The sequence below is a fragment of the Lonchura striata genome, chromosome 5 (genome assembly GCF_050655825.1).
Source record: "Lonchura striata isolate lonStrDom1 chromosome 5, ASM5065582v1, whole genome shotgun sequence".
NCBI lineage: Eukaryota > Metazoa > Chordata > Aves > Passeriformes > Estrildidae > Lonchura > Lonchura striata.
Genome location: NC_140707.1, coordinates 50,454,731 through 50,472,736, shown reverse-complemented (window position 1 = coordinate 50,472,736; position 18,006 = coordinate 50,454,731). Strand labels below are relative to the sequence as shown.

The 18,006-nt window shown below is 39.9% G+C and overlaps 1 protein-coding gene across 3 annotated transcripts in view; it reads right to left on the bottom strand.

Annotated features, from left to right (window-relative positions):
• Nucleotides 1–5,673: 5,673 nt before the first annotated feature.
• LIN52 (lin-52 DREAM MuvB core complex component) overlaps nt 5,674–18,006 on the bottom strand; it is a 39,666-nt gene continuing 27,333 nt past the window's right edge. For 2 of the 3 annotated variants that reach the window (XM_085580542.1, XM_021542753.4), the window contains exon 6: nt 5,674–8,593. In XM_085580542.1, coding sequence (XP_085436668.1) covers nt 8,538–8,593 — 56 coding nt within the window. In that variant the 3' untranslated portion in view covers nt 5,674–8,537. Of the gene's footprint in view, nt 8,594–15,952; nt 16,029–18,006 lie in introns of all 3 variants that reach the window. The other variant, XR_014955696.1, reaches the window with a different exon arrangement.

Below are 18,006 nucleotides of genomic sequence, written 5' to 3'. Positions count from 1 at the left end.
CACAAACCCGTCTGCTGGAACAACTTCACCACCAGGGAAAAATAACTCATAAAACTAAAGAAGGAACTCTTGCAACTGTAACCCTTGACAAAGGATGTCTGAAAACAGTACCCAAGCATGCCTGAATGCATGCAATGAATACATTGTTAAAAGAACGAAAGCAAATCAAAAGGTTTAAGACATGGTTATGTTTTACTATATCTAGCCCAAGGATACAAAGGACCTTTAGAATGCTCATAACATCCAAATCAGACTTAGTCACTAATACATTCTTGTAACTTTGGAAACACCAACCAGCAATTAACTTGTGCAAGTTACTCTGTTTACAAAACACCAATGTATTAAAATTAAAGTCTGTGTGACGAGTTAATAAAACTACTACTTACTTCCACTGAGCTTCCTCAGCACACACGATTCTTCCCTTCTGCTGAGGCCATCTTGGCTGCTGTGACACTACAGACCTGCTCTGGCTCCTGCTTTGTCTTCTGCCTCTCTCCCTCTGTAGTAGGGCAAGTCACTCTCTTTACTCTCACTGTAGTAGTTTCAGGCTAATGGCACAAAAGCACACATTTTGGTTTCAGCATTTTCTATGGCTCCTTTGGTAATCATCTTCACCTACATTAACTTTTGTGCATCATTTCAATGTTGCCTAACTGGCTTTTGGAGCAAAACAATCATCCTGATATGTATATGTATATGTATCTTGCTGTTCACCTCAGACCATAAGCATCCCATCTTCAACACAGAGTGGGATAGTCAGATTCATCTTTCCAGCTTTCCCCTTCCTGGCCACATTGGAGCTGTGATGCCCATAACAACTCTCAGGAGATATCTTTCTTGATGGCACCTGGAGGTGCTGGCAATTCCTCAGCTCTCTCCTTGCTACCCACTTTCCACAGGCAGAAGCTGACACAATTGTGCGCAATGGGAAGGGTCACTGGGGAGAAGGGACTCCTGGAGCTTGAGCTGCTGCTACTGCAGCACTATGTCCTTTCCATCTCTCTGATGACCATTTTACAGGTTCTGCACTTTTGGATGGCTGATGGACGCATCATACATACCCCCCTTTCTGCTTGTACACACAGTGTTTGCCTGGCTTGCCCAGTGAGATGGTTGGGTTTTGGAAGCACCAGGTGCAGCTGCTGGGACTGCTGGTTGGAGAAGCATTTGCCTCCTGAGCCCGTTAATTAGCACAGTAACGGTAACTGTGCTCCATTAGCCAACCCATGTGGTCAAGTCCCCTCTCCGTCCACCAACCTTGCCCTTAATGAGAGCTGGAAGAGGGACACTCACAAAACACTGCCTCAGAATAATATTCGGCTTTGTCCACGCCGGTAACAAGAGCTGACAGGATCACTACGTCCATTTCTCTTCTAATTAGCACACTTCCAGCTCGGCCTGAGCCAGCAGCCAGAGAAAAGCGATCGGACAACCGTACCGAATCACAAACACAAAGAGGCCCATTCCCCGTAATTAGGTGAGACAATCCCTCAGTCTTTTCTCGGCTGGAGCTTGCCGGTAAGACCCTCGCTGTTTTGGTAAGTCCCAGCAACACAAGTTACACGTCTCCCCAGGACACTAATAAGCCCCTAATTGTCTTCCGCTTCACACAGCTCGTACCATAGGTCTGACTTAGGGAATTCTTCTAACGAGCGGCAGCCAGCACTCCCTGCGCCGCAGACGGACAGGGAGCCGCCTCTCGGGCACCGGCAGAAGGGGGACGGCGAGAAACAGCCAGAAAAGCAGTCCAGGCGCTGGGGCCCAGCTACATGGCACGGGGCCAGCAGCTGGGCATCAGCCACACGGTGATGGGGACATGGGCTTTCTCCATGCTTTTTCCATCTCCGCCGTCCACCTGCATGGTGGAAACCTGAATTCAACTCGAGACTATCTTATCTTTTGTCATCTCCAGCGGTACACAGGTACTCGAGCTTCCATGCAGAAATACACCATCAAAACCAAACATCTGATTGCAAAGATTTGCCTCAAGTCTCTTCTGAGGCTTGCTGCAAGCTGCCCTTAGAGAATGCTGCACCTGGCATGGACTCTTCTCCAGGGAGGCCTTTCCATGGGTCAGCCCAGGCAGAGTTCAGGCTGAGAAGGAGCATGTGAGTAAACAAGGTCCTATCAGTTCTCATGTAAAGGAACATGGGCTGGATCTCACAGGACAGGTTTCTTAAGATTCTCACAAAACTATTAAAAGCATGAGTTGTGAGGTGGGTAGATCCCAGCTCAAGCTCTCTTATGAAAACAAGGCAAAGAAAGACACATAGTGCCTCTAATTTTCAACCTGGCACTTTCTTCAGAAACCATCATCAATCAAATGTTTTTCAGCAAAACATTTTCCCTAATTTTTGATTACAAGCTCATACTGAGCAAAATATCACAGGTGATCCTGTTAAGGATACGTATAGCCTGCAGATCCATTTGCCTCCTGTGCAGCTGATTACAAACTGATCCCTTCTGCAAATCAGGGCTCACCCTGATTCCTCCCACAATGGGCCTCAACAGAAGTAATTTGTCCCATTTTCACATGTGCTATTTGGCTTCAGTGTGCAAAGCAGGGAGAAAAACCTAAGTCAGGTTGACAAGTTGATCCATGCAGAGTACAAGAGAAAGACAGGTGCCATTGCTTTCTCTGAAAGGCAATTTGGGATAATCAGTATACATACATACATACATATATATATATAAATAAATATATATATTAAAAATATATAAATTAATTAACATTAGCTACAACTAAAAAGTTACTTTTCTACAGAGAGAGGAAAACAAACTGAAGGCCACAAAACCAGGCAGCCTGAGCATCTGTGCCCATTTGGATTGCTCTGTTGGTCTCTTGTCCCTCCTTCTCATGTAGCTGGTGAGCTCTCTTCCTGCCTTTTCAAAAATAGCCTCCTGCATTTTGGGCTATCACAGTAAGTGGAAAATGGCAAATGACAAATTTCTGCTTAAAATAGCAGACAAATATCTTAAAATTCTGTGATTATGAAGAAAACAGAGCCTGCTATTTTTGAGAGGGAAATCCTCCCTCACATGTAAGTGTCTGAAAGTGCAAAATTTAATTACCCTATATTATTATGCCTACTCATCAGCTATGGGCCACAGAGCCAGCCTTTCAAGTGATACAGAACCAAGTCAAGTACTTTGTCCTCACAGAGATCTGGTCAATAAATAAGGTGCAAGGTCATTCTTATTACCCATTTTTTGTACTAGCAATTAAGTAAGGGCTTTCAAGCTCAGCCCTCTTCCTCTTTTCTATTCCTTACTGAGGTGTCTATAACAGAGACAGGCAGGGAGCATTCTGGCTTCACTGGTCACTGATCTGTATTATAGGAATCAGCAGGCAGGGCAGAGGTCAACCACACAAACCCAACAAGAAAACGCCTATTCTGTACACTCATCAGCTGCCTGGAGTCAGTCATCCTCCTCAAAGAGACACGTCGGAAAAGGTCAAGTCTAAAAACCAGCACTTTCAATGGATGATGAAGTCAAGATGCAAAGAGATCTGGCCATGCTGAAAATCTAGCAAAATCTAAATAAAAATGACATTGTTGCACCTATTGTATGCAGAATGTGGATTACATTCTGTAAGAACTGGATCAGTCTAGATCTCTGGCTACTAAACCTTTTAACTATCTTTATGTGGACTTTATGATTGGCCACAATGATTTGAGTTCAGAATATTGCATTTCACATCCTCCTGAAAGAAACTCAAAGCACTGACTGGCTTGCAGAAATAATGTGTTTCTAGAATAGGTTTGATTCAAAGAAGCAGAACATTACGTAAAATCAAAAGGATACAGTCTTTTTAATTTCCTTATCCTTGATTTTCTTTGTCTGTATTTTTAGACTTTTTTTTTTCCTCTTTTCTTGCCTTCTAAAAATACCAAGGTGCCTCTTATCAGGGCAATGTATATTTGGCATCACACATGAAATACCTTTATGTTGTATCTGGCACTGTGCTTGATGCATGTGCTGGGATGTGCACATAGGAGTGGGTGTGGGTTTTGATATTTCTGTGGAGGGAAGGTTTTGCTGTAACACAAATGTGTTTACAAGATTTGCATTTGTTCTTTGAATCATTTTCCTCCAACACAGAGTTGCTGCTCCATGAGAAGTTTCTGCCCAGCTCTAATTTTCCTGGACTGAAGATACAGGGACAACCTGCTATAAAATTGTCTTTCAATGAATTATGACCTTCTACTAAAGATAATTTAGTGACTTCTTTAAAAGTGTCAGTACAGACTGGCATATGGGAGTCTACACTAAGAACTGAGGATTATTTTCATGTTCTATCAAATTCATATGCCATGTTCAGATAGCTCACTCAAGATGTGACACATTTTCCTACTACACTTGTTGCCTGAGGCTCTTAGGAGAAACTCAAGTGTGAGACTGCTTGAAGTGCTTTCTGGTGTTTTTGAATGACTGCTGGTTCTAGGGGAGCGTATGCATTGCTGCAGACTTTCTGCAACAGTAATTTGCAAGTTCTCTTTTTCTTTTGATTGTATATCTCTAAGAATATATTTTAGTTTAGAAGTACTACAGAAATGTTTATGAGAAGTTACTGAGCTTTTGGGAGGCTAGGATTTCACACCATGTGGCGAAGATGAAATTTTTTCACATACTGCATAGGCTGATGATAGAATTGCCAGGTGTCAATCCATCAGCATGGAATGGTTGGCATCACTGTCATTGTGATTTGGGAAAATCGTTATTTGCCCAGTGCTATAGTTACTGCAGGTGACGTGGATGAGATCAGCTGCAAATCTGGCTGATGATCCTGTTCCTAGAGATACTCAAACCAGGACTTAGGCCCCAATGCTGTGAAAGAAAACAGCAGAGTAACGAAGTATGAGCTGCAATTAGGACATACACACTTCACAGAATGCTTGCACTATGACCACTCTGCAATTTTGATTATGCCAGCTCAGGCTGTAGTGTAAAACAGACCATTGGACACTGTGGACACAGAGAAGGTGAACATAACCATGGAACAAAAACTATAGTAGAACCTGAAAAATCATGAGTACTGCACAGACAGCAAAGAAGAAAAAATCCAAACAACTGTTCCTGATAATAAAATAAATGAAAGTTTCAAAACGGAATTATCAGACAAGCAGATTTAAAACAACTTTCCCCCCAGCTTTTTTTTTTTCTTTTTAAAATTTTTAACTTTTCTTTGTATAACTGAATTATGGAACTCACTATCCTGGGGCATTTTTCAGGTCAGAAGTACAGAAATATTAGGACTAACACAAATTTATGGAGGGTAAGGTCTACTGTGGACCAGATTCAACTAAAACAGATTGCTGGATGCTGTGTAAGTTACCCTAATGCAAAATCACTGTGTAAGCCTTTTGTTTATATCCTTCCCTATCCTTCTACAATTGTTTATAAGCAAAGAGAAGATTACAGATAAGACTGGCTTGTGATTTGACTTGTAATAGCACCTTGCATTGTTACATAAAAATCAGTAAAACCAGAATAAGGTTCAAATGTTACCTCCAAGATAGATTAGTCCATATTCACTAATCTGTCATTCCTAGGTATCTTTTTGAGGGAAATATTAATCAAAGTTCAGAACTGTGAGTTACAGGACCATTACAAAACTGTTGATTTTGTAATGGCAGAACACTGAATTGAATGGAATATCACATTATTCAATTGCCAGTGCACACAGACTTTTATTTTGATAGCGATTCACATAACAAACAGGAATTTCTTCTCAGTGGGATTAGATAGCAAAGCATTTGATAGTCCAAGATTGAAGTGAATAGCTTTTATAACTGAATGTGTGTAACACTGGCATTTAAAAGGAACCAAATAAATACTGAGTTTACATCCCAGAAACTCACAGTAATATACCAATACAGGAAAACACTTTATAAAAGAATGCATCAGCTTGATTAATATTACCAAATCTTGATTTTCTTAAACTCTTCATTCCCATCAGTAATAAAAAGTCACTCAGATTTTCTTGTACAGATAGGTAATAATATGGATTTCAGGAAGGATAGAACTGAAGGAAAAAATTGTGTTCGAAAGGGTACGAGAACCCTTAGTAGCATTTGGATATTTACAAATATTTATTTACTGATGGAAATGGAACATCCACAGGCCAAACCTTGAGTAGATGTCATGCAGATAAGTGAAGAAGAGCCTGAGGAATATATTGCCTAAGTGGCTAAGCAAAAGCTTTCGCATCTCAGAGAGCCATTTTGGAAACCCAGACAAATCTCTGAGGTTTGCACTTGCATATTATTAAACCAAAAAGCAATAACAGACAGAAAAAAATTCTCTGGCTAACACACAAAAATACATATAAATATTGTCAATAAAACATAGCATAATTTACTCATCTCTACAGATGATAAGTACAAAATCAAAAAATATCACTATTCTAAAGCATATGTTAATGGCTGCCCTATAGAAGATGATTACTGTGTATAACAAAAAAAAATTATTTTTTTTTTAAACCACCTAGAGTTTGAAATTTCTTACTGCACATGTCAGAAGATACATATATACTTCCAGGACAGGCTTTCATATATTTTCTTATATCCTGCTTTCAGATCTCAATTCCTTAATGTGTTGGACAAAGAAACCTCAATAAAACACTGGTGATACAGATGAAGTATCCCATTATGTCATATATATGTACATATATTACATATATAGTATACAAACTTAAATTTTCATCCAAATCTATAATTCAACGCTTAAAGTTACATCAACATCAGTTTGCACCATCAGTTTTTTTTCTGTTCCTGAACTAGCACTTTCAGCTTCTCATTTATCTGTCTTAATTCTCATGTTCTCAAGGGATGGAGTTCTTGTTAAGCTCAGCCCTGCATAAACTGTGAAGGACAGAAATAACTCTGTTAAGCCTTAAATCAGGCTCCTGATATTTCTACATTTGTGCAGGGTTCTTCCAGGATGTAGGATTTAACTACTTAAACTTAGTTAACCAGAGCAGTCCAAAACAAGCCTAGTTCTCACTGGCAGTAACAAAAAAACACAGACTGTAAACCAAAGCATCACCAGCAATTCAGTAAAACTCAGAAGTCTATTTGATCCAGAAAATCTCCCCCTCTTTATTGCACACACACTCAAAAAGAGTCTTCTCTCTCTGCAAAGCCAGAAAAATGCAGTGCTGTAAGGACAGCCTGTTACATGTATTATTTCCAAATAATTTCTCCCCTCCTATGTGACTACAGCCTGAGAAATTACACATTTTGAAAAGCCTGCATAGTAAAAATAACATTATGTTATGTTTCAACATTATGTTGTAGCCTAAACAAGAACATGTATCCTAAAAAGAACATGTATCCTGTTGTAGCCTAAAAAAGAGCTAATGCTTAAAATGTTTTTTTCAAGGAAAAGGAAAAAGGATGGAATGAAAAAAAATTCTCTTAAATAAAACAAAAAGTCTGAACATGCTCTATACCTCTTCCAAGGGGTATAGGGAGTATGTAGCAGTGCATGAACAGAAGAAAAAGACATTAAACCAGAATCAGAGTTCTGAAAGGAAGCAGCTCACAGAAGTTTCTATCTTAAAAATTCTGGTTTTGTAGGAGAAGAAAATTTTGAGGTGCTGGTTTATAAGCAATTAAATATACCACAAAACATTATTTTCAGAAACGTTGAGATCCTGTATAGGCAGACCATCTTCACAATGTGGCTAACAGTCCTGATGCAACTTCTTGGAGTGATAGCTGAAAACACTACCATCTTTCAACTCTAGAACTCTTTCCAGTTTTTAGCCCTGCAAAAAGCAAAGAACTGAAGAGGAATAACAAAGCTGTTTCTTTGTGTACTGGCCAAAGCTTCAGTGAGGGTACCTTCCATGAGACAGTAACACTTCTTAATCCTGTGGTCTGTTAGTTTCAGTTTCACTTAGAGAGCCACTCAGCGGTGACATGAAGCTCCTGGCACACCGACGGTCTGGAGCTCTTCCTCGGGGTACCAGATGTGCTTCTCTGAAGGCAATGGGCAACTGGAATCGAATGCAGAGACTGCACTTTGCTTCTACACTAAAAGTATGTGCTCCTGCTCAGCCAGAGCTCCTGGTAGATCTACACCCCAAACTATGCTCAAATCCTTCAGCACAGACATCACACACAGGAAATCAAGGCATCTAAGACAAAAGACAAGACCTCATAATGAACACTGGCCAATGCCAGATCTGCTGTGCACCTCAAACAGGCTACCCCTGAGAGCAGCTGAATAAGGACACTGGCTGTTCACTTTGATTGAAACAGCTAACTGTGTCACAGCATGTCCTCCTGTTGGACATCCTGTGGTCAGATGAAGTCCGAATTCCAATGCAACCAACTGCAGTCCCTATGACCTGGGCATATTGTACATTTCCCCCATAAAGAGATGAGAGCTGTGGAAGCAAAAAGAGATGCTTGCTTCTGAAGGTCTAGAGCAAGAGCTTTGTTCTTCTTAGATTTCTGGGCTTCATCAGGATCTGCAGTGCATAAAATGACTTAGTTGGGGTATTTTCATCCAAATGTTAGATGCAGCTACTTTTTGGGTTTCTCTAGGATGTTCAGGAATTTCCCTCGAGTCATTTCTCTAGCTGAAATCAAAAGAGAGGAAAAAGAAATCAGCATTTTTTAAAAAGCCAAGAAACTCAAACAATTGTATAAGCTGTATAATTGTATAACATATTCTAACCATAGGAAAAGAAATTCATTTAGATTTGTGCTTGTACCAAAACTAAGAATTATTTTATTTATCTATTAAAGTGGAAAATAAATAAAACTGCATTTCAGCTTGAATTCCTGACATGCTACAAATGCAGGCAGGGTCTGGAACCTTCTAAACTCAGCAATAATTCGCACAGGCTGTCTCATTACATACAATCTATGCTTTCTATTCCTACTGCATTATGCTATTGCAGCACCTCCTTTTCCCTGTACTATCCATCTCTGAATGGTGAAATCCAAATCTCCATCACTCTATCTCAGCACAATTGTTCCTGCATGTTATAATCTGTCAGAGATTATGGAACTCTCTCTTTCTCTGTTTCAGGATTATTGGTCCCTGGATGGTGTGATCTTCAACAGAAATTAGGCAGCATTTTCTCTCTCTCAGCAGTGTCAGACCCTGGATGCTGTAATATAATGGGGTTTATATTCCTTCAGTGTAGTTCATCTATGGATAGGGTAATAAAGTAAAGTTTATAGAGCTTTGGTCTCTTTCTCTCTGTGTTGTCAGTCCTTCAATGTTTAATACAGCAAGGCAAGGCTTATATGTCTCTCTCTCACTCTTGGTACCATCAATCTCTGGTAGCTGTATTACAGCAGGGTTTACACAGCCACTTTTCTGCATGAGACATTTCTGACTTGAGAACTCACAAGCTCACAAACTGGCAGAGCAGCCCTCATACTATTCTTGTCTTGCAATAACAATACAATGCATCAAAGACAGCACCATTAGCAATTGAGGCCTGGAGAAAGACAATCTTCCCACTGGTCCCCCTCCATCTCTTTTCAGTAAAGGTGTAAGCTGTGTGCTGGACTGGCAGGCATCAAAACATGGAAAATTTTATTCACAGGAATGCTGAAAACATGTATGTTTCCCACACCTAGTCTCGAAGACAGTCTAGAAGGAGAAAGGAATTAATTTTCTGTTTTATCCATTCAACTCCTGACTTCTCTACTGAGACAAACATCAGAAATTAAGATTAGCATAAAAACTGGAGGTGGGTTTGTTGTTGGGTTTTCTTTTGACATTACTGATTATCTGTCAGAACAGAACTGAAATGTAATAAAAATGTTCAGCTTACAATACTCAGAGTGCACTCAGATAAAGACATTTTGTTATTGTTTACATAAAAGTTAGAATTTGTGTCTTAAAGCCTCTTCTTTAAATTGCTACATTCTAATCTGTTTATAAAAATTTTTATCATGAGGTATTGTCATCAGCAAAATCCTTGTAAAACAATTAATTGTATTTAAAAGTATATAACCTGTCTGTTACATACTGATACCTGTAGGCTGCAAAGTCTACTGTCCTGAATGGAACATGCTTTGGACTGGCTGGAGGTTCAAGCTCATCACTGCACTATTTTCTTGCCTCATGCCTCCAGATGTGAGTTATATCCCTGGGATCCTGCTTCTGATGCACAGCATGAGCTACCACAAAAGTACTCATTTGTACCTCTACCTCCCTAACCCTAAGATAACCTGTATGTTTTAAGTGCTGCTGAAGTGACACAGGGATAGAAGGTGCTGCTGAAGAACAGAGAGGACTGGTCCTTTGTCAGGAATTAAGTTGTTATGCCCAAAGAATATGACTAAATAAAACTAAAATATTTTTAAATTTTCAGTTTGGAATAGATTCTTAGTTCTTTAACATCTCCCTGGCTTGCTCCAACAATAGTGTATGGTTTTAAAACACTCTTAATGAGAAAACCACATAAACTGAACTGTAGTTGATAAAGTAGAAAGTTTTCCAGAGTGCAAGTCCCATCCAGGAGATATACAAATGCATGACAATTCTGTTCCCCCAAAGAGGGCTGCACTCTATAAATCAGGCAGAGAGCATAGACTCCTTCTGTGTGCTGAGTGAAATTACTGTGGGTTGGAGGCTGCTCCAGAGCACGTGCCTGCCTGTTCACTTGTCATCGAAGATGTTAACATTTCTGATTAATTCACAGACCTCTCATTTTATTCTTCATTCCTTTATCCTTGCTATCCTGTTCTGCTGCAGCTTAAAGATTCTTACCGACCTGCTACAATAATCACCACCCGCTTCCCCCCCCAACCTGGTGAAATTGTTTAGTGATGCCAACCGCGCTTTTAATTTGCAAGACATCAGACACAGAGGTAATTTATACCAACATCTGTTCATTTCTGACTTCTGAAACAAACTCGCACATGCTGCTACAAAATCCCATTAGGAGCAGGAGACAGCCTTCTGCTATTCTGTATTCCTCGCCTCCTCACAGACTCAGGCTTGCAGCAAGGCTTTATTTTTAAAGATATGATGCCAAACTGAGAAAGAAAAAGGACCTTTTATCTTTGTATATGTATGAAAATAGCCAGGAAGTAACATCCTCATTTGACACAAAAACCACAGCCAAACTAAGGGCAAGTTTCCACAAACATTAACAATCTTGCCTTCCCTGCTTCAGCTGCTTCTCTTACTTGCCCAAGAACCACAGTTCAATGTATTCCTGGTAAACACAGGCCAAATTTTTACTACATGGTGCTGGCATTCAAACATCTTGGCTATTGCTTCACCTTTGTTTCTTTTTAATCTGCACTGGAGTATGATTTGATGGATTTTGCACAGTAAAAGGCTCTAATATTAAACTGATTTCTCTGCTCAGTATTGCTTCTGAGAAATGAATTCTTAATAATAGGAATATAATTTCCATTGGGGTCTTATGGAGCCTGCTGGAGTGAGGGAAGAGCTTGTGAATGAAGAAACCATCGCCCACATTCCAAATACGACTGCAGGCTAAGAGAGATGGTAAAACCAGCTTTAAGCAACTACCCAAGGGACCAGCAGAAGCCATTTTAATAGTAGAGGTGGGTTTTTTAATTAAAAGGTTGGACAAAACTATAGTGAAAACCTCAGGGATTTTTTCTTTACAATGGTAGTTTAAACCATGGACTTCAAGGGAAGAGAGGGTTTGAGCAAAGGTTTCATTGTACCAGCAGACAAACACTACAGAGGCTGCGCAGCACAAAACAGAAACATGAATCTGCATGACAAGTCACGATTTACAACCTTGCCTATGCTGTGCATCTACTACAATAGGAAAATCAACAATGGATACCATCGCAATAGCCTGGATACAAATTAACCCCACCTACTAGGGAGAAGGAAGACACTGAACTCCACAGAAAAAAACACTTTAGGTTGATAATAGCACTGGTTGCTCTGGAAGTAGTGCTTGAATAAACTCCTTCAGATAAATGTATTGAAAAATGTTATAAGGCTATTATAATTAACAGAGAATACTGTACTGTAGGGATTATGTTTGCTGCCTGGCAAAGATCTGCCAAGCAGATCTCAAGAACAGGTACTGCATAGGAAAGGCTGGGGTTGAAAGGAGGAAGAGATATTTCTACTTGATAGGGGAGCAGAATAAGGTTTAATATAATCTTCTCTTTAGAACTTCAATCCCTCAATCCCACATTTAGCCTTGTTGCCTCAGGCTCCATTTTTACTACAATTGTCCCCAAGCTGCCTCTCCACAGTAAATTTTATAGTTGCTGGTTGAAAAGATTCAGTGGTACAGATTGATTTCCTACAAGTGAGGAGATGAGGGATTACCAAAAGCAGTCCTGGTTAACAAGATTGGGTGCAGAATCTCCTGCTAGAGCAGCCCACTCTGCCAGTGCTTTGCATCCTTTCACTATGACATATGGGTTTCATTACACAAAGATTTTCCTGATTTTAACTTGGAGGCGATTACATTGGAAACTCAGAGCTATCTTTACATCTGTAGCAATTTAAAGGTTAAGTAACTTTTAATCAAATGACAAAGACTCATAATGTTTTTTCCTCGATTGAAAATGAAAACTGCTGTTCCGGATATTCCTTCTACTGACAATTTAATTAGAAAAAAAACACTGCCCTGGAGATTGGGGTCCAGCCTGATTGCTCCCCATAAAAAGCCTTCTCACACATACAACAGCACAGGACATACTGTGTCATAAGGTCTGGATAGCCAGGAAATAATGGAAGGATTTAGTGCTTTAAAATCAGCAAGGAAATCAGTGACTTATATAAGCAACTTTCATCCCAGAGAATCCTAAGTAACACACATCCTTGCACACTTCTTAAACATAATATACACTTAAGTATATCTACAACACACCTGGGGATAAAGTCTATGTAAAAGATATAAGTGACAAACTGTATTTATCACACATTCATCATGAACATTATACCTTCACTGCTTACCACTTCTGGGCTTATCTAAAAATCTCAAAACAAAGCCCACAAGTATCTTCAAATTATAGATACTTTAATATGAAGTCACTTGCTAGAGAAGCACTTCTTAGCTTCTCTCCCAGATGTACAACTTATGGGACAAATTTGACTGTGATCCCTCTCTGACCTGAAAATGTAGCTTTGCTGAAATCTACAGGTCATGCTACTAATAAAACCCAGAAATACAATTAATGTTTTTATCTCTGAAATTACTTGTAGTGTCACATTTTGAATGCTACATTCTTGCCTACAAAAAGGCTGTTTTAGGCACTGTTATACTTCGTTAGCTTATCAGTTATTCCTCTCACGCAGTTGCACTTACGGTAGCTAAAGAACTTGTTTTTCAGCATGGAAGGATTCCTTTAAAGTACTAATCATGCACCCTCAAAATACTGCTGTGTCCTTGGACTACATAGAAAACAAAACTAGAAAGGTTTATTTCTGAAGCAGTGTCAATGCAAATTACCATTTCATGGCAAAGCATATGAATTGCAGAAAGACAGCAGAACAGTTCTTTGGTTTTTAGCCTTCTATTACAAGAATCTGTTGCACCAGAAATGGTTTCTTATGTGCTGAGATAGAATGTCAGGATAAGAAGACACAATGATTGTTTCTTAGTTGGCAGGACATAAAAAAGGCTTAAGAGAAATCTGCCTGTGAACGACTGTAGTAGTTTTACTTGACTGAACCTGTGAAAGCCAACTGCAAAGTCACACCTTTCAGTTGGGCTCAACTAATATTGCATGTTCAAGGAAAACAAAAAAATAAGTCGGGGATGAGAGTTGAAGGCAAAAAGGTAATTTAAAACCAGCAAAAATATTTAAGATTGACATTATTACTGAACAGCTCTCAAAGAGAAAAAAGGCATATGACAGACAAGACCAAGAGAATATTTTTACCCAGACAACATAGTCTGAAGTTCTGTCAGAGAGATAGAATCTGGTCCCTGCAGATCTAGCTCAAACCAGACCCTCAAAATCTTATGACCACCTGCCACCAGCTCACACTTCTTTCTTCATGGAAAGAGCTTCAATTACTCTGCTACCTGCTGGCTGCTTCCTAATATAAGTGTCAAACAAGCTGCTAGTTGAAGACTGTTGGCCTTTGACAAATACTTACCAGTGAATGCTACCCCAAGCCCAGTTTCAGAGATAGTTGAACTGCCATCTCAGGAGAGCCATGGCTAGTGAAAACAAGGTCAGTGACCTTCACTGGAGGCACACTGGCACATGCAGGCACTCCAAGCTGTGCTTCAGGAACTGTTACATTGACACTGAAGATCACTGCAATCACCTAACACTCCTGAAACACATTCCTCAGCTAAGACAACAGAATCAGCATAAACCTCTAGGTGGAATAAGCTTGCATTACCATGGCATCTCTCAGTAATCAGTATCAAAGCACTTGCAAAGTTTATCAAGCCTTACAATATTCTTGAAACATATAGTGATTTAATTACCACCTTACAGATGGGATCACAGCTTCAGTACAGATTGCTGTGCTTTCACCTCAGCCAGCAACCAAGGCCTATGCAGCCATTTGCTCACTCCTTCACTAGCAGAATCAGGGATAGGATCAGAAGGGTATAGCTGAGAAATCTGTGGGTCAGGATAAAGCCAGTTTAACAAGAGAAAGCAAATGAAAGCAAGGAATTGATTCACTGCTTCCTGTGGTAGGCAGGTGTTCAGCATCTCCAGGAGAGCATGGCCCCATCATACATAATGGTGACTTGGGAAGACAAACATGGCCACTCTGATCATCCCTCACCTCCTCCTTTTCCCCCCACTTTATACACTGAGCACAATGTCATGTGGTCTAGAATATCCCTTTGGTCAGTTTGGATCACCTGTCCCAGCTGTGTCTCCTCCCAACCTTCCATGTACCTCGAGCCTCTCTGCCAGCATGGCAGTACAAAAAGCAGAAAAGACCTTGGCTCTTCTCACCAGGAACAAAACCATCTCTCTATTATCAACCTTCGTTTAGCACAAATCCAGAACACAGGCCCATACCAGCCACTGTGAAGAAAATTAACTCTACCCCAGCCAAAGCTAGCACAAGATGTATGCAAAAGGATTCAGCAACTGTGCTAGAATTCAGAATCTGAAAGATGAGCTGTCAAGTCTTGCCTGCAGCATTTTTAAATAATAACACCCCTCTGGTACAAAACATCAGTGTCCTCCCCTTGGTGAATGAGAAAGCAGAATGTGTCCTTATGTCAGCTGTACTTCACAGTCTGGCATGGCTTGTTTAGAAGTGCCAAAGAAGGTAAAACTTGCACAAAACCAGGCTGTGAATTGGAGCAGGTGAGCACATGGACTGCTCCTCCCAGTATGCTATGAGAACAGTCCTCTCTGACAGAGAAGTGGCAAATAGCTGAGACTGACAAAGTTTTAAAGCACTGAAACACTTTTGTGAGTGTTAGCTAGAGCCTTAAGAATTGTAATCAAATACCGATGCCTTCCCGAATTGTGAAAGCCTCATGTGACCTCTTTCCGCCTTGTTTTTCTCCACATATAGTACTCATATTTTTTCTTATACCTGATAAGAGATCTCAGAGAATCATTCAGGATGATTCAGTGACAACAGATCTGCTGCAGATTAATAAATACTCAAAAATGTTATTGTTGCTATCAATAAATACTAAAATTATATCTACTCTAAGAAAAATTTGATTCCTTCCCTGTAGAATCATTTCCCTTGTTCTCCTAACTAGATTTCCCTACCTTGCAAGGAGGTTATCATTCTGTTTGCAGTCAGTTGCAAACTGGGATGTTCATAGAGACACTACAAACAGTATTTACTCACATTCAGATGGGCAAACTCAGTCAATGAAATGCAAGGGGCAAAGACAACCCTGCCAATGACCAGGGAGCTGCTACACTTACGTTCCAGGCCACAGATATTAGGATGTGCAGGTAATTTGTCCCAAGTGACCCTGATATTACAGCAAACTTTTACAGTACCTCCCAATTCTAGGAGATACCTGCAGCCAGTATCTTGTACGACCAAAGATCTGATCCCTTTGACCCCCAAAGCAGGGAAAGAGTTACATCTTCTCTCTGCAAAGCCAATAAAAAACTCTTGATTATAATTTAGATAAGAGCCACTGGATTGAATAATAATGTCTGAAACTCCCCTGGCTGTTTCACCTTGAGACGTCCATCACTGGGTTAAACATGATGCTAATTGCATTTGGATTGATTAATTTCTCTCACTCCTGTCTATTCGAATAATGCTTAACAAAATAATCACAGCACCCAGAGCCAAATCTTCTCCGTCAAAGGAATGAAGCCATCAGAACCAGCAGAGATGAAAGAAATGAAGATGACCCGTAATTACTGCTACGGTGATATCATTACCATATTACAGAAAATGAGTGCACGTGGGGGGAGTGGGGGCTGCGATTATTATTTATTTTTTAATGGAACCTCATATCCCAAGAATACAGATCCAGCACAGTGAGTGGTGCATACACAAATACAGAATTAAAAAAATATTGTGCATTAAATTGCAAAATACAGTGAACACTAGGACTCCTGATACATCGAGCATCCTGTACTGTGAGCTGCTGTTTATTCACATCACGATTTTTTCATTGCAATAATATTTTGTGTATGACTAGAATAGAGATTTAAGATGCCTCTCTTTCCAAAAAGATCCTCAAGGGCCTGCAGCAGAATTCACCCATAACCTTGATGCAAAAGTCATTTTTTTTAATATTATTACAAGTCATCTTATTTTCAATGCTGGCATTCAGATTTTTAAACCACAAGACCTAATTTGATGCTCAAAGAAAAGCTATTATGCAAGGAATTTTTATTCTTCAATGCTGATTCCTCTCTGAAGGCAGTTATAAACTGCATTGCCAGTCACAGTAGATCACTTTCAACCATTCAATATGCTGGTTCTGTAAAGATATCAAATGTATCAAGTCTGGAAGAATTTAAAGCAGGATTTGAAAAAACAGGAAACTAAAAACCCCAAACAACCAAACCCATAACCCTAACATGCCTTCTGCTCCCTTTATTCTCCAAAATATACTCCCAAAGCCCCTATCATTTGAGAAACAAATAGCTTGGCAATTATGTAAGATCTACAGACACCTGTGCACTGCAATTCTAATTGTGGTTTATACACTTCACTTCTTTCAGTGCTCCTTATGTCTGCCCCCTAGACTCAGACCAAAGATGAAAAAAAAAAAAAATACACACAACTAGCAGCTTAAAATATTTATTCTGGAATAAAGCCAAGGTCAAACACACAAGAAAATTTTGCATGCCAAAAATGTTAAGATCTAAGACTAGGCACTGACTCATGAAGCTAATTAAACACAGAAAAATTATTTTCAATTATTTTGTAAGGCTGAAATAAAAAAAAAAAAGAGTTACACTTCTAATATTAAAAGCAGCAAGAAAAGCAGTTTTGCATCAGAGTTGCGGCTATTTTCAAATATACCTGAAAGGTACGTTATTAGCATAAGTTACCACCGGAAGAACTACAACTTGGGAGAGAGCTGACCACCAAATCCCACAGATACCACAACTAAACAGCAGAATAGGGCCATGTTTTTACAAGAAGCACTCTAAAAAGCCTTTTTCTATTTGCTTGTACCAAAAGGAAAACAATCTCTTCCTGGTTTCCAACACCTGCAGTGGATCAAAAGTTCTTGATAATTCAGATTTTCTCACCAAAGGATCTCAAGAATCTTTCTCAAAAAACATGCAGAAATGAGATCAAAACTTTGCACTAGAATTCTCAGGCATAAAACACACAAAGAAGCTCAGCAAAGAGGTCTGTGCTGAACATACACACAGAGCCAGGTATGAAAGGTTTCTAAAGATGAATGGGCCCTTCTCAGAAGGAATGGAGGCAGAAGTGCTGTGCACGCTCCCACAACACAATGCACCACCGTGCAGTGCCCCTGCCTGCACTGGGGAACACGTATTTGCTGCTGGGAGCAAAGCAGGTGAGCCCTGAGAGTAACAATTTTTTCAAGTTTCATCAGTGGCCAGGGCATGGAGGCCACAGCCAAATCTG